Source organism: Glycine max, chromosome 15, assembly GCF_000004515.6.
Source record: "Glycine max cultivar Williams 82 chromosome 15, Glycine_max_v4.0, whole genome shotgun sequence".
In the NCBI taxonomy this organism is placed as follows: Eukaryota; Viridiplantae; Streptophyta; class Magnoliopsida; order Fabales; family Fabaceae; genus Glycine; species Glycine max.
In genome coordinates, this window is record NC_038251.2 from 6,364,751 (window position 1) to 6,388,357 (window position 23,607).

Here is a 23,607-nt window from a genome sequence, read left to right on the forward strand (position 1 = left end):
AAATTGCGACAACCCATATCTTGCTAAGTATCTCTAATAGTGTGAACTGATTAAGAATCATAGTAAGATCACACAAGCATACTCATCAACTACAATAATTCTCTCCCAAGAATAATTGTACTCAATGCACAACAAACATTATACCAATTATCTCTTTAGATAATCAACTAAATATGGTTCAACAACCAACAATCCTTCTCTCATGAAAATGATTTCACAACACATAACAAAGAAGGCTAAAGACCTATTTTTCAATAAGTTTGTCATACAATGTTGCCTCCCACCTTTAGTGTCCAAATACGATTTTGAAGTGATCAGTCTCACAATCACATTGTAGCCACTTCAAATGGACAAGAACAACACATATAAAGAATTTTCTAACTTAAGTTAGAGATTCAACACACAATTGGGACCCCCCAAAACGTCATACTCAACTCTTGACAAGGTACCCATAGCAAAACAAACAACCAAAGTTACATGACAGAAAACACAACAGACCTATTTGCCCTAAGTTTGGTTCCCAAAAGACATTACTGACTTTGATATCATTAACGACCCACTACTGTTACATGAACTATAAACTATCTCAAACATGAGACTTTATTTTAGCCCATTTAAAACTTTTCAATTAATTTATTTTCGAAAGTATTTGTAAACTTTTCACATCTCAAAGGTCAAAGGCTAAAACGCACAACACCACAAGAAACATCATATGATATATATGCAACACTATAATAACTCAAATCTCCCCGATACATACATGTAAACATAAACCACAATATAAGGATAAACTACATAAACTCTAAGTTGATCAACGCTATACATAACTTTAAAGAGAAAACAAAACGGATAACGCGTCTTCATGTCCAAATACACATATTCATGTAGTCTCCAAAAGCACGAGACCACCTTCTATCCCCACGTATGTCAAATACAAGATCATCACAAGCACGAATCACATGTACAACAACATAAGGGTAAGCTTATCAAAACAAACACACTAACAAGAGATAAAACTTAAAAATTAAAATATGATCCACTATCATCACATATATAACATAACATGCATAAATCATAAATCTTAGAATTCTCATAACATAACATCTCATAATAATCTTCATTTCGTCAACCATTACATAAAGGTTCAATCATTATACATCATTGTCATCATCAATCCATCAATCATCAAATAACACAATATTTCCATGACTCATTAAGTAACACATCATTCTCAAGTCACAATTATCAATGCACATATCTATCTATCATGTTATGTCATGTTAACTCTTTACTCCTGAAAGGTTTCACCTCTCGAGCAAGTAACTCAATCACATACATTAACATAATACTCTATGATCTTGCCATTCGGGGAGACTCGAATTAACCTTGCAGAGAAAATGTGATTTTAGTGAAAATGGATAAGCGTGGATAATGACTTGCCTCAGTAAGACTTGCAAAGACATTAATATATCTAGGGATTCATCCACTCATCCATTCTATAGGCTCATTCAGTACCACTACAACCTTTAATACGAGGTTAAGGGCCTTCTTAACACCTTCAACCTACGTGCCTACTCACATGCAATGTCATTTATCAATGCATGCATGTTATGATCATTCAAATTAATATCATATGTTTTCACAAATTCATTCACAAATCTCAACACCATAAATGGTTATAATATCATAGATTTTCCATCCATTTGTTCATCACACTCATGAACCCACATATAGTTGAATAAGCATTGTAAGACATTTCAACACTTTGAATTCTTGCAAATAACTCACCAAAAACTCATGAATGTGAATTTCATGATCTCAACATAAAGTCAACTCTAATCATAAAATAACATCATCTCAATTACATCTCATATCTTCATAAATTCATTAAGATCTCAAAATAATTAATTTACACAAGGAAAACAAACATTAATCTCATCCACATTAAAATTGATCACTGGATTCAAAATTGGTCATTGGATGTGAAACTAATCAGTGGATACAAAACTAACCAATGGACACGAATTATGCAAAATTTTATAGAATTCGCCTTTCATGGCTTCCAAATCATCCTAAAACAAACTCAAAACCTTTTTTTTTATCAACTCCAATACATAAATAACATCAAAACTCTTTACAAATAGGAACTTTTGATCAATATTCGTCAAATAATCAAGAACCCCAATTTCAAACTCAAAATCTCAAATGCTCAAACTTCCATTTTTAAACAACATGATTCATTCTCAAGCAACATTTAAACCAATCCAAAGCAACCTAAACATAGAAAATGTTAAAGCTTCCATTACCTAACAAACTTAATGAACTTGCTTCGAGATTAACAAAGGAAGGAAATGAGGAGACTTTGGATCCAAGGTGCAAGCTTTCCCACTACCACTCAGCCACCACACACCCAAAATGAGTACCTTCATGAACCCCCATGCACACTTTATGAAGGAAAACAAAAATGAAGTCAAGGGGAGGAATAGAAGTGTTTACCCCTTCATGGCTCAGCTAAACGACATCAAAGGGAAAGGAAAAAAGTTTCATTTGATTACCTACACCAAACCTCAAGCTTCTAGGATTTGGGTCTCTCTTGGAAAAAAAGGAAAAGAGAAAGAAAGTCTTTTACAACTACAAATATAAATTGTGAGAGTTAAGGAAGAGTTTATGACCCTTACAATTCTCCCTTTCACAATTAAGCTTTCTCTAAGCATACTCACCCTTAACATACATTGAGGTCCTACTCAAGCCCAAACTCACTAAAACTCACTAACACAACAAACATAAGTTCGACATCACCATGTAAATAATTATTTTACTTCAAACACTTAATTTAAATTGAATTACAATCACTAAATCATGCATTATAAAAATCACAATATTTAAAATAATAGTAAATATGGTGTCAATTTTTAACTGCCATTGTTTGTAAAAGAAAATTAACAGAATTTGCAATCCTAACGAAGTTAATCCAATTCGAGGGAGATGACTAAATTGATGTGATTTTAAATTTTGAAGGACAAAAGTTAATATTTTAAAAAATTAGAGATCAAATTAAAAAATTTAAAATAACTCAGAATCCAAATTGATAATTAAACCTTTTTTATTTACATGTTTTGTTCAATAATGGCAAAATAATTTGATTGCAATTGAAAAAAACAAAAGAATTTGATTGCATATTTACTATCCTGGCTTTAAGAAAACGGAAAATCTCTGAACCTTTTAGCTTCAATGACTCATCATGCTATTATGAGATCTCCCGCATTTTTTTTATTATAAAAAGAAGTTAAAATTTTTACGTTTATTAATTTAAAATTTCTTTATCTTTGAGCTTTCTGTAACCAAAAATGAAAAAAAAAAGAAATTAAAATTTCTTAACATTATGATAAGTGATAAATGCGCTTACATCTCTACACATTAATTTTTTTTATCAGTCTCTACACATTAATTTACTTAAGCACTTCATTACATTAAAAATTATAACAATTTATTGATTCGCTTTCAAATGTGTACAGCCTTTCTATCAAAATTTGCATCATAAATTCATAAAATAATTAGTATTACATAGTTATTTTCTTGTACAGATGTTGTAAAACTCAAATAAGATAAAATGATCATTTTGTGCAATATGGGTTTTTACTTTGGTTGTCTTTTCTCCGTGCTTCGTTTTTCGGGAAGAGGAGAGATGCCTTGGGATGATTTGCTTGCCCGAAAACAAAATGATCGAGAATGATACGATGATTAGTTGCAACGTGGACTCAGACTCTGTGTGTGAGAGGGAGGAGTGGTCTATTTTAAAAAAAGAAATACTAATCAGTATTTTAGACATTGATTAATGAATTATTATTTTTTTAATATTCACAAAATTATATTATTTATAATTTTTATATTAAATATTATTTTTTATAATTTTTTAACCAACATTCTAACTGCATCACTTACAAGACCCTTTTAAAAATGGTGGATCCACAGCCACAGCTACTTTAATAGAGTTAGGACCCTTTGTTCTTCTTACCACTAACTTTTCTTCACGATTCATCCGTGGCCCATCACTTTTCATTTAAACCTTATAAATTAGCTTCGTCACGCTCTCAGAATTTAATGGTATTGCAAATGTCCAAATATGAAATTAGACAAAAGAAAAAGTAAGGCTTGATTGGTTTTTTAAAAAATATTTTAAAACTTTTACTTTAAAAACAATTTTTTATTGTTTCTTATAAAAATCTTTAAAAATAAAATTTGTCAAAATAAGCATGCTTTTGCATAGTTTTCCCCCCACGATTTGAATAAATAATTATAGTATAATAACAATACTACTCTATTGCTATAATTACGGAAAAAAGGTTTTATTAAAAAAAAAGATATATACAAATACGAGGATTATTATATGAACAAATCGAAAAAGGCTTTTTGAGCGTCGTCCGAAGAGAATCAATCAAGTGAAGTGAGTATTACGAAGTCGTTTTGGAGTTCAGTTGAATATCTATCTATCCATTATTTTCTTTTGGCCAATGTTTCACGAGCCAGTCACGACTACACCGTCGTTAACCGATGAAAATGGAAATACATAGAAACAAAACAATAGAAGTTGAGAAATACTAAAGCTTGTGTCTCTGTCTATCAGCCTCATAGCCTTGTCTGTTTTTTTTCTTACGTCCTACTCATTCTTCCCACAGCATCATTTAGCAACCAACCATTACCATTCCCTCTGATCTCTCTCACCTAGCTAGCTACTCATCTTCACTCCTTGCTCCTTTCATTATTTTCTCTTAGATTCTGCATCACCGTGTTCACAAAAAAAGTTTACACTAGTTACTGAGTACTACTTCTGAAACCACTTTTCTTCCTGGTTTGCTTCTGTTGCGAGGCCCATTGGAGGTTTCATCTTTTGTTCATTATCACTTAAAAAAAACTTAATTCTTTTCTCTTTCCTTGGTGTTATTGCTGATGGAGGGTCCTCACTGTTCTTGCGCTAGTTAATCCACTCATAAATATTGTTGATTGTTTGGGTCATTGAGGAGAGAAAATAGGCCTTTTCAGTAGTTGTGTCTGTGGTGCTTCACTTCTCTCACTTTAAGTCCTGTTGAATTGAAGTTTATATTGTTATTTTAAACCGTTAAAAAAAAATCAGTTCTTGTGTCTTCTTTTTTAGGTTTTCATGATTGGTAGGAGGTTTTTTCTTTATCTAATCATTCAGGTCTTGGCTTCTCGCTGCTGAAAATTAGTGTATGATATTGTCTTGAACTGTGAACTTTTGATTGAGAGGGGCTGCAAAGTTGTTCAATTTTTGGAACAAGATGGCTGAAAGGAGATTGAATATTAATGCCCCTCTCATGTCTGTGAGACGCTCTGCTGCTACACCACCATCCTTGACTGAAGCAAAGAAGAAGATTCTAGAGAAACGCCACACTCTTCCATACTACAAATCAGACACATTCTCGGATCAGGTTACAGAACCTGTTGCAGTACCTTTCAATTGGGAGCATATCCCTGGAAGACGCAAGGGTAATGGTGGATCTGAGCCTCAACCTCCTAAGGCAACTTCAATCACTCCAAGCCCAAGACTTCCCCCAGGAAAATCTATCAATGCTACCAAACAACCATTGGAAAAGGAAAGTAAGGCTGCAAATAAATCAAAGTCTTTCAATGTTAGTGTGGTTAAGGTAGACTCTGACAAAGAGAGAAAAGTCGAAAAAATAGTTGAGAGCAGAAGGTCCAATGTGAAGTATGATGATGATGACGACAATGATGATAATGATGCTTATTCTGATGCCCTTGAAAATCTGTCACCTACAGAATCATTCTCCATGAACTGTAGTGTGAGTGGTGTAAGTGGATTGGAAAATCTGGGTGCAAACAAGTCTGGATCATTCTCCACAGATCAACAAACTAGAGACTTCATGATGAGCCGATTCTTGCCTGCTGCAAAGGCTATGACTCTACTGCCTCCTCAATATTCTTCAAAAAAGCAATCTGCACTAGTAGAGCAACAGCCTAGAGATGTTAGCAAATTGGTTCGCGATGATAAGAAGCAATTGCCTATTAAGCATAACACTGCTATTATACCATACACTGGCCAAAATCAAGAGGAAGAAAGTGAAGATGAAGTTGATGATAATGAGTATGACAACTCTTCTAATATCGCAGCTAAAGGCTGTGGGTTGTTACCTCAATTACATATCAGGAATTCATTGTGCTTATTGAATCCTGTTGCTGTGATGAAAATGAAGAACCAGGCTCCCTTGCCTCCAGCCAGTGAGGTTGTGAAACCTAACAAAAGTTCTCATATTAGATCTTTTAGCCCAGTTCCTGCTGTAAAGAAGGTAAAAACAAGGGAACTCTTTTGCACGCTTCAATCCTTTTGTAGATCAGCATTCCCAGGTGATCTTGTTTTCAACATTTTTACTCACAATCATGAACATTTTCTGCAGGCTTGGGAGGCAATTCACAAGAACAAATCAAGCTCTAGGGCTGCATCACCTGACAAACAAGAGGGTAAAAAGAAATGGACTAGTGAATCAAACAGATTTACCTACTCTGGTGAGTTGCTGCCAGGTAGACTCTCCCCCTTCCGTCGTTCAAGAGCTGCTGCTGCTGGTATATCTCCCTGTCGAAGTAAACCTCAATCTCCCTTTCGTGGTGCTAAGTTGCCTGGGGATACTAAAGAGGCTGAGAATTATAAGTTTGGCAAGGTGAAATTCCACAGCGGTGTGCTTGGAAATGTTCATGACGTGCCATCCCAAGGAGCCAAAAGAACTTCATATTCAGGGAATCTCACAATTGAAAAGACATTGTACATAGATACTGCCAGTACAGCCAAATTATCATCTTCAAATATAAGTTCTTTAGATAACAATCGGAGGGTAGATACTGTTGTTGCAGATTTAGACAGAAGAAGGGGGAAAATTGGATCTTCTCAAGAGATAAAACAAGTACGTGCTGTGGAAGAAAAGGTCACATTTGATACTGATGTGTTAAGTGCTTTTGATTCAATTCCACCAAGTCTGTATAGAATTTTGAATCTCACAGCCAAAGAAGAAAGAGATGAAGGATTGACAACTGATCAAAATATTAGCCAAGAACCTGTGTCCTTGCAATCTGTGCAAGGGACATTTGCTGAAGATCCAAAGACCAACACCCAGCAAATTGTGTTAGCTAATGATTCAGGAAAAGGTAGTGCTGTATCTGCTGTGTCTCCTCTTCCCCCACCTTTGCCAAAATCACCTTCCGAATCCTGGCTTTGGCGTGCCCTGCCTTTAGTTTCTGTGAAGAATTCTTTCCTGCACTCAAGTCAAGGTACTCAATCCCAAGCTAAAAGGCATGATTCTAATACAACATCTGGTAATCTCAAGTGGGAAACAATAGTGAAAACTTCAAATTTGCATCAAGATCATGTTCGCTATTCTCAGGTAACCTTGCTAATCCTTTTGTATATAATTTAGTGTAACTCAACTCTGGTAGTGACAAAGATGAAAATTCACATTTAACTTTCTATGCAGGAACTACCCACACGTAAATCTCAGCACTAAATCTTAGACATGAAACTCAGTATCATGTTGTGGTCAAGCTTTTAGTGTCCTCCTTTTCTAGTTAATATACTTATGGTATGTTGTCCTCACCTTATGGAATTTTGGCATTATAGCATAAGTAAACATTTAAGCCTTCAAACTCTTTTTTACGTTAATTGATCATATCAACCTTTAATTTGACCCCATTTACATCATTTTTTGAAAGATTACATTTTGTTCTTGATTGAACCCAATATGAAATGATAAAGTAATTAACTTGTGTAAATTTCATTTACGGGACTTAAAACAATCAATGTAAACACACTGCTTGAAGACCAAAATATCAATTATCTTTTTTACTTTCTATAAAGTATCATGTCTTTATTATTGTTTTTTCCTTTGATTTTGTTTCTAGCGGTTGGCTTCACGCTCCTACCCCTGTTGATTTTCGTGATACTGTATTGTTTAGAGAGAAATCAATGTCATTTTTTGGTGATCAATAAAATTATAAAAGCAAAGCTTCTTCTGGACTAGTGGCGCTTTCAGTGGAATCAAGATTTCCTCACCTGCCCTACAGAAGTGGATATCGGCTAGTACTGTGTGCCTTTTCATCATGTTGCTTTAGTCTTCTCTTTTTTCTGCTTAATCAGAGGAATGATCCTTTAGGTTGCCTCACCTGGTGCTACTTAATCTTCAGGTATAAGCATTATTTTTATGTCAACTGACATAAGTGATTACTGTTATCCAAGCTTTGTTGATTGTTTCCTTTTTTATTTTTATACACAGAGAAAAGAATCCTTTAAATATTTTAGTTTGGCTTTCCTCAGCACTTTCAGAAGCTTTTTGTCCAAGTATGTAAATCAGATTACTTCTGAATTATGAGAAATTTCAGATTCTCATTTGTTTGGGGTATTTCTTATGTGATGCTGTTAGCAAAACCTGGCACAGCAACTAAACAAAGAAATTGTAATCAATTGCATCACTGATATATTCAAGTAAATTGTAAACTATATTAATGCTGTTCCCTTTATGATTTTCTTAATATGCCACTGCCAAATGCCAAATATACCTTATGATTAGTGCTACTTTGGGAGCATAATCATGCAAAAATGGATGGGTCAGTATCTTTTATCTATCACTCTATTGCAATGTTTGTCCTTACATTTTGGCTTGGTATTCAGTTGTACCCTGTCACACCATCATCCGGAAATAACATGTGAAAGTACAGAGAAATAAGCGTGGTTTGAAAAATGACAAACGCTGAATAGCACAAATAAATAGACAAAACAGTGTACGAACACACCCGAGGTGATTTCTGTTGAATTTCATTATTACTTTTTTTTTTTTACTTTTAATAAAAAAACCAATAAGAAAGCTACCCCTGATATCGTCTCATTCTTGCTCTTTGAAAATATGATCCCAATGTTGTTTATTTGGTTATTCTTAAACAATTGTACTAAAGTGAGGGTACCATATTTTTTTTTGTTAAATTACTCATTTAGTCCTTACTTTTTTTAGTCATTATAATTTGAAAATGATCTTTTTAATCTCTATAATTTACATTTTAATTTTTTTTAGTCCTGTAGTTTTGAAAGTGATCTTTTTAGTTCCTATAGTTTCATGATTCTTACTTTTTTTAGTCCCTGTAGTTTTATCAAATTACGGGGACTAGAAGAAAATTAAAATTTAAATTATAAAGATTTAAAAAAAAATACTTTTAAATTACAAGGACTAAAAGAAAATTAAAATATAAATGATTAGGACTAAAAAAATTATTTTTAAACTATAAGGATTGAAAAGATAAGAACTATGAAACTATAGGAATCAAACGAATAATTTAATTTTTTTTTTATCGCTAAAGCGGCTTGGTTCAATAGGATTAGATCACTTTTAATTGCAAGTAGTCTCAAGTTATCCCGCCTTGGAGTGGGGTTCGCGTAAAACCCGTTTTGCTGTATAACATTACTGATATATGCATATGACAAAGTGTGAATTTTCCCATCGCTTTCTCAAATATATATGGTATTATAGTATCATTTATGATCAAATTTCAAATAGGATTTAATTTGATTGTAACGTCTGTTAAAGTTTTTTGGGTATACCATAATCCAACTGTGCCTATAGCAATTTAATCATGTCCATGCAGTTCAATTCCAAGGCCCTATCATCTAATCAATTATGCAAGCAAGAAAGTCTAGCCTTTGATTAATAGCAATTTTAAAAGTCTATCTTTTTCAAAAAGTGTAAAAAACTTTTATTTTAAAATTTGGCCTCTGTTCAAAATTTCTATGTCTAGTTCCTTCTGCAAGTCAACTTGAGAAATTCTTCCACATCCCGCAATGACCTTACATGACAAGAAAGAAATGATATAGAACAACAAGGCATCGATGTTGGATTAGAATTGGGGGCTTGCCATCTCTGAATGCTCCAATGTTAGTGAGTTTTATCGTTAAAAATATCGTTCAAAGTGAAACATCTATCCTGGATTTGGTACAGGTCGTTAGAGGAGGTTGGAATTGAGAGATTACAACCAAAAGGTAGGGTGATGAGAATTGAATCCATCACGTGCATCCATACATAGATATTGGATAGAACATGGGGATGTTTGTTCCAACTGTGTGAGATCTATTGTTCCATTATTTTTAATGGTCGTATAAAGTTGTTGTGCAAAGATCACTAAGAAATGTAATTAATATTTTTTTAATTAAAATTACTGTTTAATTTTTTGGATTTAAATAATTTTTAGTAATATAAAATGAGTGAGTTTTGATTTTAGTCCTATAAAACTTTTTCTTTGCTTTCGTATTTTTAAAATTTGAAATTACTATTTTTGATCTTTGTAAATTAAATGAACAAATTTTGATTTTTTTTCTTTAAAATTGTAACTATTTTCTTTTTTATTTTCATTCTCCAAAATTTAAAATTACTATTTTTAGTCTCCTAACATTCATTTCAAGATAGACAAGTAACATTTATATTAGGGGTCTTAAAATCAAAACAAGCACATGCTACTAAACCTATAGAACGAAGAGAGGCGGGACTTGAATTCCAAATATGTAAAATGTCAAGAGGAAGCTCCATGTTTGGCAAGTCAATCCCCACATGAGTTACCTTCATGACATGTGTGTAAAAGGGTAAGATTCCAAGCGTAAAACATGCACTCGTGAATCTTGCTAATCAAAGTTGTAAGGATGGAAGGAATGACCACCCTTTAAGACTAACTCGAGAGTGGTTTTATCTAACGAACTCCCGTTAATGCTAAGTTTCATGAAGTTGACTGATGGTGGGTGCTAATGAACTTCGATAGGTTGATGATGTTTGACCTTTAAAGCGAAGGAATGGGGATGATATTGTGAAGTGTTTGAATCTGGTTAAAAATGTATGAGACGAAACAAATACTAAGAAAATGTAAATGAGTCTACTAAGAATCTGGTTAAGAATCTCCGAGACAGATCAAATACTAAAGATCCAAATAAGTTTTCTAGGAATCAAACAATAAAAGTCAAAAAAATCTTTTGAGTCATTGATTTATTGATCTGGCTTATTTTTACATTAACTTATAATTATTTTACACGGGAAAAATAAAAAAAAATATTGGGACAAATACGCCCGATATTTTTAGGTCTATATTTCAACGTTCCAATACTAAAAAAATCAAGGCAATTTGGGAAACAAAGGTTCAAGATAAGTAATTCGAGAAATAAAAAAATGTTTTTTATATAACAAAAGCCAAAAATTAAAATTCATAGATTCTGCATCAAATTACCTAGCATATATATGACCAGTCTGAACGCGCCATGGTATATATATGCATGCACACATGACACACCACTATTAATTAATGATCTGCAGATCAAAACAGGAAGTAGGAGCAGGAGGGAGTCATGAGAATTTTGTTGAGACTTGAGAATGAAACTCTGAGTCTGAGATAGTGGGTGGAACACACATAAAGATCATGAAGCGTTCTTCTGTCAGAAAGCTCACGCTGTTCTCCAGCTACACTCCTGAAAACGTTCGTTATCTAATAGGGTCAATATTCAAATGTTTATAAGGTATAATTAGGTCTCTCTTCTGAACCTCGTGAGCCTTCTAGTTAGATTTAATTTAAGCTTTTATTTATTTATAAAAAAATAAGAAATGCATCTCATATAATTATTTCTCGAGACAAATATAAATTAGATCCGTGGCATCTTATAAATGAATAAATAAATTGTAAGCGGCCCTCACACATAAAGCATACATACCAAACACTTTTACCCCCCTTTGTACTTGTCTAAGTTTACACTTTGGGTTGGATACATTTTAGAGAAATACAAAATAGATCGTACTAAATACTCCACTCATACGCTCATTAAAGCAATACTTTGAACTTTTTTACACAAGCTTAAGATGCATTAAAATTAGTCTTATAATAGTATTTGATGATTGGTAAAAAAAATGTTAATTTGATAACGGCTGGGGAAAAAATAAAGAGAAAAAAAAACTAATTGAAGTTAATAATTTAAGCAAGAGTACATCGATATTTTTTTTTTAATTTCAAGTACATTTACTGTGTTAGAAAAAAGACAAAAAATGGTCAAACAAAAGAGAAAACATGTATTTATATAATAAAGTTATACAACAAATTAATACAATATTTTATTTCTAGAAAGAAGTATGAAAAACGATAATGTGACTGATAAATAAAAATTATAATGCTATAAAAATTATACAAAAAATGTTGAGTGGAATATAAATAAAAACATGTATTAGAGAGTTTCATTCAGATATTCCTACTGATTAATTTTATTTCTACTTTCTAGATTATATTATTGCATATAATGGTGAAAGTATTTCTCGTAGCTAGAGCTTTGACTTCCATGTGCATGAATCCACGACTTAATACTTTCACATTTCATTTTTTTTTGTTTAAAACATGTTGATGTATAAACACTTAAAAATAAGCAAAACCAAGCAATTCGTGCCTAAAAGTACTCTACAACACACAACATTTTTTACTCTGTTAACTTGATTTATATGAACCATTAAGATGTAAATCTATGAATATAGAATTTTTAATGGGGAGAAAGCTATGCAAAAGTGGAGTATCTGCAGTAAAACAAGAGCGTATGCCATATTTTCACTGTTTGTTCCATCATTTCTCCCTTGAAGTTACTCCTTGGTCTCTTCATTTAAATTTAGTGCATTGATCTAACCAATCACTTACACACGAAAAATCGCTAATGGGGGAACTCACTCTCAATCAGGACGACACATTTCCTTTTACAATCAAATCCTATGTAGGTTTAAAAAAAAAAAAAAAACTATGTATATCTAACAAGCCCATGTCCTATATAACCAGGGACAATATTGATCCTTGTGTACCTATTTTTGATGTTTGGACAATATATCATCACTCTATTTTTATGATTAGCTAGGCTACATTTGCGTTATTGACATTACGAAGCTCTAAGAAAGTGAAAGCTTGGTGCTGATTTCTGGGGTTTCTTTATAATGATCTATCTTGCCATCAGTTCCAACTGTGTGACTCAAACCCAGTTGCAAATCAGGCAATTGTTGCTCGTCTTTCTGCATAACAAATTAAATGATTATGCATGAATGGTGAAGAAAGAACAAACATATATATGTAGATGAATATAACTATATAAGTGTTCTTATTTCTGTTGAACCCTAATAATTTACCTTAATCCGAAATGGAGGATCAAATTCTAGCTTTAAACTGTTGGAATTGTTGAGAGGTTCATTGGAGTTGTTCGATAGATAATCTCTGATGCTTGTGTTATTCACAAAACTCCATTCAGCTGGTTGAACAGCTTGTGACCCATTTTTAGGAGCAACAATGGCAGGTAACCTTTTCAACATCGATTGATGATTGTTCAAAATTTCTAACGGAGGCCACCTTTTCTCTTCAAGCAATTGGCTTGGTCTCATGGGGGCAATTCGGCCGCGTGTATCCTTTGGTTGAATTTGGCTTGAAGCTATTGGTATGCTAAAATCTTGGTGATTGGTGTACCAATGTTGGTGCCTAGTGAAGTTACAAACAAGGGATACGATAAAATAATTCTGCTGAATTTTCGTTTTGTAAAGAACAAAGACATTACTGTAGCCAATTTTTGGGGTGTATGGATGCAAACTGACGAAAGAAGGAGAAGTAGAGAGAATAAATAAAGGAACAATTTTTTTTTTGATAAAACATGACAAATAATATGATAGAAAAATACGAGATAAATAAGAAGAAAAATGATTTGAAATTAAAATAAAAAATGAATGCATATTTAGTATTTTCCTTTTGTAAAAATGTGGAAAACAAGATGAAGGATTTCAACATGAACTGTAATTATCTCACCACATTTTCTATACCAACATATCTTACTTCCATTGAAAAAAAGTCTCTACACTTTTTTTCTCCTTTGTAATTAAGATCATTTATACTCTATCCATTTTAAAACTATTGTTGTTAAAGTTATTGCAAATAAATTAACAAACATTTAAATAATATAAAATATAACTATATATTGACTAGAATATCTTAATTAATTATTTAAGAGAGAGTATCAATAAAAGAGAAATATGATGAGTGAAAAAAGATGATGAAAAACGCATATAATTATAAAGTGAAGATATAATTAACAAAAAAAATCAAGCCTTAAAATTTAAAATAACAATTTTTTTTGAAAGAAATTAGAAAATCTAAAATGATAATAATTTTGAGGTGGAGGGAGTAATTTAAAACAAATTGAATAAAATGGTGCAAATAAAGTTATTCAAACGCTTGGATTGTTTACCTTGAATCGGAGTCGTTTGTCTGTGAACGTGATAGGGAGAAGGAGGGATGCAGAAGACTTGGGAAATGATTATGTTTGTTGAAATTACTTGCTAGAATAATTCCACCATTCCCCATCATAAGATGTTGCTGAGGAATTATGCACTGATGGAGTATCAAAGGTCTACGAGCTACTTCTTGGTTGGACTTGGACGTTTGACTTAGTACTGCACAGTAAATAATGTGAACTGCATTTTCAAGTTCATGAGACTTTGTCTAAGAAAAGGAAACCCTAACCCTAAATTCTTCCTCGCTCTAGCTATATCACTTTGCTTGATTTAGGATTCGTTATTGGAAAAACGTAACCCCTCCCCGCAACATACCTTGTTCAGCTTAAGTTTAATAAAACTAACATATTAGAATATTATTGCGTGTATTGATTCATTAACATTACAAACCATTAGAATTTAGGATAGTACTTTGTACCTTGCCCAACCTCGTCAAGTTTCTTGCTTCGATACATCTGAAATGAAAATTGAACAGTTATTCAACAAAAACTAGTCACTGGAAAACTTATATCGATAAGCACTTAATTTAGTAAAGTTTTTTTTTATAAAATTAAACGAATAAAAGTACTCATATTAACTTTATTATAAATATTTGTAGTTTTTCTTAATATACGTGTAGAAGAATCGTCTTAGATGATATCTTGATTAAGTTTTTTCAAATACTTATTTTATTTGGAATGGGACAAACGGTGAGGAGATTCGTTAGCACATACATTATTATACGCTCAAAAAATGCACTTTAAGGAAAAAGTTAATTTAAAAAACATTTATCTCAAACCTCAACTTGTTCTACCTGCAAGTGACTTTTGACATGAGCAATGCTGAGTCCTCGCACATTCATTAGTTGAAGCACCAACTTGGGTGTAGCTCCTGCACCAAGTAATGCACAGAGTTCAATCAAATGTTTTAACTTTTCACTATTACGGTAGAAGCTAACAACTCGTACAATTCAGTGTTAATTTCTGATAAATGAATGAGTACTAATGCTTTGGTAGATATACAAATTAATTAATAGACACTTACTCTCTTGACCACCAAGTCTTTCAACAGCATGCACAAATGAATGATGAAGCTCAGGAGTCCACCGAAGCCTAGGCATCTTGGATCTAACATATTGTCTTACCGTTCCTCTTCTCTCATTTCCTTCTCTTGATGATATGCTACTTCCATTTGCTGAAGTGCCTTCATCCTTTGCTTTCTCATTAGTTGTTGTGAGCTCACAGCACTCTTCTGTATCACTGTTATCTTCACTGCAAGCTAATTCTTCATTCAAATCAAATGAAGACGAACATCCCGATGAAGTTTCCTCATTGTCATGAATCTCATACCCTTCTGGCATGTTTATTTGTTATTGCACGGGTTTTTGGTTCTTTTGTCGTTTGCAAAGTTGAATTTCAGGTCTGAAACAAACAGGGAAGTATTTTAATGTGCAGAATATTAAAGTGAGGTGAACAAGAATGTGTGAAGACAGGCTGTAATTTCTCAACAACAATTACTATGCTTTAAATCTCTTCAAATAACTGCACGGAAATGCTATGAGGTGACGGTAAAGTAACAGTGAGAAATTATGGCATAAGACATTTATCATACTAGATCCCCATTACATACAAGTATTGTGTCATATATATACTACTATATAAATATAAGTAGTTCGAAAGTCAGGACTTTAGTGTAAAGAATGCAACCAACTTCTCTACCGTGAAGAGGTTAAAAAAATTCTAATGAATGTCAGGTTCAAATCAAAATATTTAAGTACCTTATAAAAATCAAAGGGGTTTCAAACTAAATTAGAATAGTTAAAGATAAAATTCAAACAATGAGTATATTGGTGAAAATTTGTGTGGGGGAAGACGAATTCGTTTAGGTCTCATTCCACTTTTTCAGTCAATAAACTCAACCAGAAATAGTTTTCACTTAACTACTAATTAACATCAGATTACACCCAATAGATTCCTGGCAAATACAAAAATGGATTCAGATAATTTGAAAATTAGTATCTTCATAAAACAACGCAACTTCTTAATACAAACTTATATATACTTTAAATTTTGTAGTATCTATGTGAAATGGACAGTCTGGATAAGAACAAGGAGTCAAGCACTCAAACAACACGCATATAATTAACAGCAAGAGATATATGATCACATGATGAGGAGATCAGAGATATTCAAAGTACAGTACACTCATCAACACAAAACACATCTTGCATGATTAGATAAAATTGAAAAAGAAGAAAAAAGAAAATGAAAAATTATCTTTGGGGCAGAAGTTGAGAATTGATTATTAAATCTTCAACAAGCTCCAGCGCCTGGAGGAACCACGTACTAGAGTATCGTAAGAAGAGAAAACAAATTAAGGAACATCCATGATCCAAAGAAAACCCCAAAAGGGAGATGGGAAAGAAACTCATCATAAGGAGGAAGAATTTACAGATTAAATCATTCGTTAGTCGCTCAAAAGATAGAGAAACAAATATAGCAAAAGCATAGAAAACTACATAATCTTCAGGTGTTTATCCTATTTTTCTCCCCTAAATAGTTAATACCAACCATCTAAGATGATGATGTCTTTCTCTTCCAAGTCTATTGATCACGTGTTGTGTTGTGTGCAGCTGCATATCCAAACATATCTTCAAATCAGTCATCTCTAGAAGGCTCCATCGCTCAGCTTTAAGGAACGCTTCATAAACGGATTGAAGTGGATTAGTGTTGGATCATATGCTGTTCTTTTATGGGTGGAGGGTGTGAAAGAAAGGGATACCTGGTTTTAGGGATGTCTTTTTGGTAAATCATTCATTCAACAGCATAATTAATTAAGACTCAACAAGTTGAAGATGGTAGAAAGACTAATTGGTTTTTCCAAAGGAAAAAAAGAATGAAAATATTGAGAATAACAAAATTCGGACAGGCTATCCTTGTTCTCTTTAAATTGTAATAAACCTACATAATGGAAACAGATGCGGCTGGTCCCTTTTGTACTGTTGGAAATCATGTGACAACTACCACCCTTCTCTCTCTGGTTCTGTCTCTTTTCATTGACAGTTGTTAAAATCTACCACACCCTTCTCTCCTATGGCTCGTGATTATCTTAATTGTTGACCTGTGTTAGAGACCTCGTTTTGTTAGCTAGGGTGAAATATATTTTGTCAAACATTCACCATGATAGATATAACCTCAATATTGGTGCAAGTGCAAGTATTATTATTGTGGGGCCCAATCCATCATCAACATTTTCAATTTTTTTCTCACCTAAACCAAGACTTTTTTTCCCCTATTTCAGAACCACTGGCCACTGTTTTAATTTTACTTTATTTTTCTTCAATAGTAACACATGTTTCCACAGGCCCCCTTCCCATGTGTGTGTAACTATGACGTCTGATTTTTGGCATAGCATTAGCAATTGGACAACCTAAATAATGCAGTAATTTGGGGATGTGTGGATTTTAAAATAGTGAATTTTGGTGGCAAATGTGCATAAACAAGGACGTGTAAAATTTAGTGTTTGAGGTACTTTCAACTACAACTGATTGCAACATATAATATCATAGATGCACATTCGACAAATTGTATTTAACTTTTTAATATTAGAGCATGAACTATAACCAGAATCTTGACTACAACTTTTAGACTTCCTTGCACGGGGAGAGAACAGGAGATGCTATAATAGGGATCGATCGCACGCATCCAATAATGTAGAAAATCATTCCTATATGTAGTACAAGCATCTTTGGTCAAAAGATTGCATTACATATCGCTAATTGATTAATTAGAATATTATTTATCCATATGGTATCATTTCACTTTTTAACCGAAAAGTTTATTGTTGTAATTAAGTAGAATGAATATTGTAGAAAGGAGAGGAAAACTAGGATTCGTTAGCATTATTGTTTGACAATTGAATTAACTTCGAAAAGCAATCTAAAAAAGGGGGAGTGAAGTTGAAATGTTCATCAACTTTATTGACTTCTGATGATGCATCCAACTCTTTCTATAATTTGTTACACACTATGGTGTTTAATCTATCTTTGCAGTCCCAGATTTCATACCACTGTTTCATACGCACCTGCAGATTTTTTTTAAAAAATGAAAAATGTTTAGAAGGTTTAGAAAGGACACAACCCATCATAACAATTCACAAAGTAAACATTGCATGTTCTTGGTTGTCTATTGTCTGACGTCCATATTTGACCCCAGCTACAATGTATATCATTTGATCTAGGTCAATATTCATTAATTGTTACCAAGTTCAATGCAAAAGATCAAACTAAGGGAAAAATTCATACAATAATTAAAGATGGGGATGGTGGGTATAGAAATATGTATATGGCAAAAGGTAGAAAATATGTAAACAAGGAAATATGTGAAGGGATTTGGGTTGTTTTGTGCCAATAAGACTAAGAAGACCTACTCACACCTCAGCATTTGGAATCGGCTCATGATGACAAATATTTTGGAAGAAATGAAGTAAAGGGTTTGAAGAGGGTAAAACTACGTAGAAAGGAGAGGAAATTATATGACTGCTTATTAAGAAACTGAAAAACACACAAGGATGGTTTTGTCCTCTCGTGAGCACCAGAGTCCAGAGTTGACATTTCTCATTATATTATACCAGTATTATCAGCCCGTACTATGTTTTAACATACATTATATACATGAAAGTTTTTTTTTTTTAAGTATTTAACATATAATATAGGCATTTAAATTTCATTTATTTTATTTTTTATACAACGTTTTAGATAGCAACTTCATATTGATATAGTATGTTACCCTTAATATAAAATATTAAGATTTTTTGAAAGTGTCATCTTTAAATATTTTTTTTTATTTTATTATAATTAACTCAAAGGTTGATTTACTAGATATCAAACAAATGTGGGTTTGATTCTTTTACCTAAATTTTTTCATATACAAAAAAATTAGTATGTTTTTAGTCCATCCCCAGATTGTTTGGTTGGAAAAATGTGATTTTTTTAATGGATTATTTTTATATTTTTTGACAATTACAAGTAAAATTTGAAAATACATTAATTCCAAAAACGTCTTTTTTCAAATATTAAAAAATACGTCATTTTAAAGTGGTAAAAATAAACAAAACTAAAGTAATTTTCACATTTTTATGTTTTTTTAACTTCTATAACCTAATTTAAACAAAATATCCCAGATTTTTGTAATTTATATTTATTGTTTTGAGCAGAAAAATGCTAACTTCAGCATTATGATTTTGAATGCATAAAACTTTAAATAATATTAAAAAATCAAATTCAGATTAAAAAATTTTAAAAAAATGTCAAGACTTTAATTAATTTTTATTTTCTTTGGAAAAAAAATATTGAAATTATAATTTTTTAATACATAAAAATTAAAATGATTAAAAAAAGTGAGTTTGATTTCTATCATTAATTATAAAAATTATATTAGATGTTATTTTTAAAGTAATTATTATAAAATTAAAAAACTAAAATCAGAAAAATACAATAATCAGAAATCAGTGTAAAGTGCATTTAAATCAAATTTATTAAACAAAAGAAAGATTAAAGAAAAAACGAAAGAAAAAAAATGGCCTGTAAACAGTGCCGTTACAGTAAACTCGTGATGTACGGAAGTAACGGGACTTCAATTTGTAAGAATCTTCCGAAAAATTAGGCATTTTTTTTATTATTTCATGGATGAAGACGTGGAACCTAGCATATACATCAGCTATATAGAAAATACTACTATAATAACTAATTTTAGTTGGTCTCATAGTATCATTAAAATAATTAATGTTAATGTGACAAGGTATTATACTTTTTTGTCCTTCATTATTAACTATCTTTTATAAGATGACTATGATATTAAAACTCATTTTCTATATATTTATTATTAATTTAGAAAAAAGAAAGGAAAAGGGAAAAAAAACTAAAACTATATATTAAAAGTGAGAGGGATCATTATCATAATCTACACGAAATATTATTAGAGTTTAACAGGTATGCTATGCCAGTGTAATAAATTATACAATTAACTAGTTAAAAGTTATGTTCGGTATGACTTTTAAATTATATTAGTTATTATTAAAGTTAATAAATTTATTTTATATATATATATATATATATATATATATATATATATATATATTGTGATTGAATAATAATTAAAATATTTTATATTATTAATTTATATCTTATTTTCTCATGTTTTAATAAATAATTTTATTTTTATATAAAATTCCTCCTTCAAAAAATATATATTTATAAAACTTTCTTATTGATTTTCTATCTTTTTCATAAAAATAATGAATATTGTAAAAGAAAAATATATTGACCTTTTTATTTAATAGTGTATTTTTCATTAAATAAAAAAATTATAAAATATTTTATATACTATATCGTGACTCTAATTTAGTTTCTACTCTTTGGAAATAAGTGGGACGTTTCATTGGAACGGAGCAGTGTATTGAGTATGCATGGGAATCGACCAGTGATCGAGGAACGAAGGCATTACAAAAATAATGATTACATAAGTTTTTAAAAGATAAATCATTATTATAAGTAGTGCAAGCAGATGATCTAAAATTTACTAGTGACAATTATATTTTGGTAAGTTCTTTACAGCCCCAGTCCCTATCCTACTCGTTGTTAACCTATGCTGGACCATCTAAGCCTGTACAGTCCCCTCCTCCCCCTTAAAACAAAAATGACTATTATTATAAAAAAAAATGTATCCTTAGTGATTAAATGGATCCACCTATAGAGTTGTTGGGAAGTAACTATAGTCACGGTTGTCTATCAATAATGCTTAATGAAGACTCAAGGACTGGAGTATATAAAATAAACTAACAATTTTTCATGCATATGTGTAAGTATTTCTAAATTTAAATAAGAAAAATATAAATGCTAAATGATAAATTTTATTAATTTAATTATCAAATTGAAAGTTCTCATGAATTAAACCAAGTCTAAAATTTCCATATAATTAAGTTAATTATCATTTTTTGTTAATTTAATATGGGAACCTACTAGCAACATTCTTATATACAACTTGAAACATATGGAAAAACAAGTTGGCTACGGGGCAAAGTCAAACTCCTAACAAAATAGTTGGAAGCCTTAGGAAAAGGCTTACCCTTTCAAATAAAATTGGCTTCAGGACAATCTAAAGTATATAATAGCCCTACCATCTCAAAGTATATAATCATGCATATACATGAAACTCTTCAGATTTTCACTTAAGTGGCAAGCATGATCGCTAGTTTTGAAAACTTCAAGCAAATAGTTGTTCTTATATATACCGCTCGTTGAATATATGATTCGACTTTGCAAAGTAGCCTTCTCAAAACTTGGTAAAATAATTGGATGTCTTTAATATCTCTTTGATTAAACCAATTATACTAATCTATTATGGCTTGCAACCTTAAGCCTATCCCTTTGTTTTGTTTTTTTTTTTCACTTCATCAATATTCAATTCAAATCCTTCTACCAACGACATGCTTGGATTAGGAGTATAACCTACAATGGTTGTGCAACAACTAAATAATCTAGAGTCCAAATAAAAAAAAGTTGATTAAAATTTGGTCAACTCTTAATGTTCAATCAAAACTACAATGCATATAAGTGTTTCTTATATAGGTCATTGATATCACCTTGATTAGGCATATAAACAAGGTTAAGATAACCATGAGCCCCAGACCTTACAACATGTTCCTTAAGACAGGAACACATCGATCAACTTATTGTGTAGTTCTTAGGAACTCCACATAAGCAAGATGCACCCTTGTTTCAATACAATGACAATGATGTAAACCTTTAAAGTTGATGTTATGCTTGTCATTCCTTTTCTCATAAAAGTGCACCATTTGAAAGAAAACAAAATGAATGAGGTGACAAAAGTAAGATGCTACCTGATAGAAGCAACATAAAAATATGGTTGACATAGGATGAAGAACTACAAAGGATGCCATAAAAGGCCTCAAACAAGTGATTAATCATAAAAAAAAAAAATTAAGAATGCTAGAAGAGTAGGAGATGTAGGAAGGGAAAGAAAAGATGTAAAAGAAGAAAAATTCAAGACAATGAAAATGATCATTTTTATTGAGACAATGGTAAAATCACAATTTATCTTAACCCAATAAAGGTAAAACCATCAATTACTTAGCATGTAAGTAATACATACCTCAATCACTAAATTGTCTTATTTAATGACTTGCATTGCATTATTACACTCTCATAATGAATGTATAAAATAAGTATGATTCTCCACTTAAACAATATCATATGTCTCATTTACGTCATCATTTTCAGTTTGTTAGAGCAAACGTTATGTCACACAAATCAAATTGACTTTTGATCTCACCAAATGCTATTTAGGTCCTCATAATTATGACAATGTGATGTTCGCAAATCTCAAACACATATTGGAAATGATCAAATGCACCTCAAGATCCCACCAATGTTGGACATAACATGTTGGGGATAACCTAATTTAGATCGACACGTCGAACTAGGGTTAGAAACTTCAAGTTTATCCATCATCACCTTGAGTCAAAAATACAAAGTGCAATCAATATAAAAAAGTATGAACTATTATGCTAAGGACATCATTCATGTGTCGCTTCTAATGCCTATTGAACTATCTCGTAACCTAGCCTAAGTCACCATGATGACATAAGAGACTAAAATGAAAAATGAAACGGATTTAACCTTTTTTTTTCTTTGTAACTACTCCTTAAACTTGCCTTATAGGGTACTTACATATGATTACAAAGATGATAAGACAATTATAAGGTATAGTCATTGTAAGTTTATGATGTTATTGAAATGAAATTCTATCACAACCTACTACAATCAAACGACTATAAATAAAAGAAGATAATCTCATTCATGTATGTGAAAAAATTTATTATCAACATTGTAGGTATATGCTATCAATATTATAGACCATTGCTAAACATTTTTGTTAATGTAAAAAGTTTATACTATTAATTTATCATATTTTTTTATCAATTATTAATTTATCATATTATTAAATAATATATACATAGCCTTATATTATTACTATAAATTCACAATGTATTAACTAAAAGTTAAATTTTCATTGGAAAATTTATATTAATAGAAGCACATCTAATGCTAATATTTTTTTTTCTATTAGTATATGAATTTTATTTTATAGAGAATTTTATTTGGTGCACATCACATATCTTGTTAAATAAGCTTGAATTGAATTTTTTTTCAGGAAAAAGATTACCTAGGTTGAATCATGGCATCATCAAGAGGTTATTTTTAGACTTT

At 31.5% G+C, this 23,607-nt stretch overlaps 2 protein-coding genes across 3 annotated transcripts; one reads left to right on the top strand and one right to left on the bottom strand.

Moving 5' to 3' along the window:
- Positions 1-4,338: 4,338 nt before the first annotated feature.
- LOC100786935 (uncharacterized) lies at positions 4,339-8,205 on the top strand. The gene is made up of 4 exons (XM_003547123.4): positions 4,339-6,323; positions 6,432-7,409; positions 7,500-7,604; positions 7,924-8,205. Exons 1-3 carry the CDS (start codon positions 5,298-5,300, stop codon positions 7,527-7,529), a joined length of 2,034 nt encoding a protein of 677 aa, XP_003547171.1. The 5' UTR covers positions 4,339-5,297; the 3' UTR covers positions 7,530-7,604; positions 7,924-8,205.
- A 4,388-nt stretch (positions 8,206-12,593) lies between these two features.
- Positions 12,594-17,430, bottom strand: LOC100787474 (uncharacterized). Of its 2 annotated transcripts, XM_014767465.3 has the most exons (8): positions 17,100-17,430; positions 16,889-17,018; positions 15,363-15,739; positions 15,133-15,209; positions 14,758-14,794; positions 14,294-14,498; positions 13,191-13,533; positions 12,594-13,076 (listed from the first exon to the last, which is right to left on the bottom strand). In XM_014767465.3, exons 3-8 carry the CDS (start codon positions 15,676-15,678, stop codon positions 12,957-12,959), a joined length of 1,098 nt encoding a protein of 365 aa, XP_014622951.1. In that variant the 5' UTR covers positions 15,679-15,739; positions 16,889-17,018; positions 17,100-17,430; the 3' UTR covers positions 12,594-12,956. The 2 variants fall into 2 exon arrangements, with proteins under 2 accessions (XP_014622951.1, XP_006597479.1); XM_006597416.4 differs by having other exon boundaries at positions 16,889-17,430.
- Between the last annotated feature and the right edge of the window lie 6,177 nt (positions 17,431-23,607).

What these genes read in the sequence shown, in the direction of transcription:
- LOC100786935 (XM_003547123.4), top strand. Translation starts at nt 5,298, where the DNA reads ATGGCTGAAAGGAGATTGAATATTAATGCCCCTCTCATGTCTGTGAGA. An exon ending in CAGTTCCTGCTGTAAAGAAG is followed by an intron (nt 6,324 to 6,431) that starts GTAAAAACAAGG and finishes CATTTTCTGCAG; the next exon opens with GCTTGGGAGGCAATTCACAA. An exon ending in ATCATGTTCGCTATTCTCAG is followed by an intron (nt 7,410 to 7,499) that starts GTAACCTTGCTA and finishes CTTTCTATGCAG; the next exon opens with GAACTACCCACACGTAAATC.
- LOC100787474 (XM_014767465.3), bottom strand. Translation starts at nt 15,678, where the DNA reads ATGCCAGAAGGGTATGAGATTCATGACAATGAGGAAACTTCATCGGGA. An exon ending in ACTTGACGAGGTTGGGCAAG is followed by an intron (nt 14,499 to 14,757) that starts GTACAAAGTACT and finishes TTTACTGTGCAG; the next exon opens with TACTAAGTCAAACGTCCAAG. An exon ending in ACAAACGACTCCGATTCAAG is followed by an intron (nt 13,534 to 14,293) that starts GTAAACAATCCA and finishes TAACTTCACTAG; the next exon opens with GCACCAACATTGGTACACCA.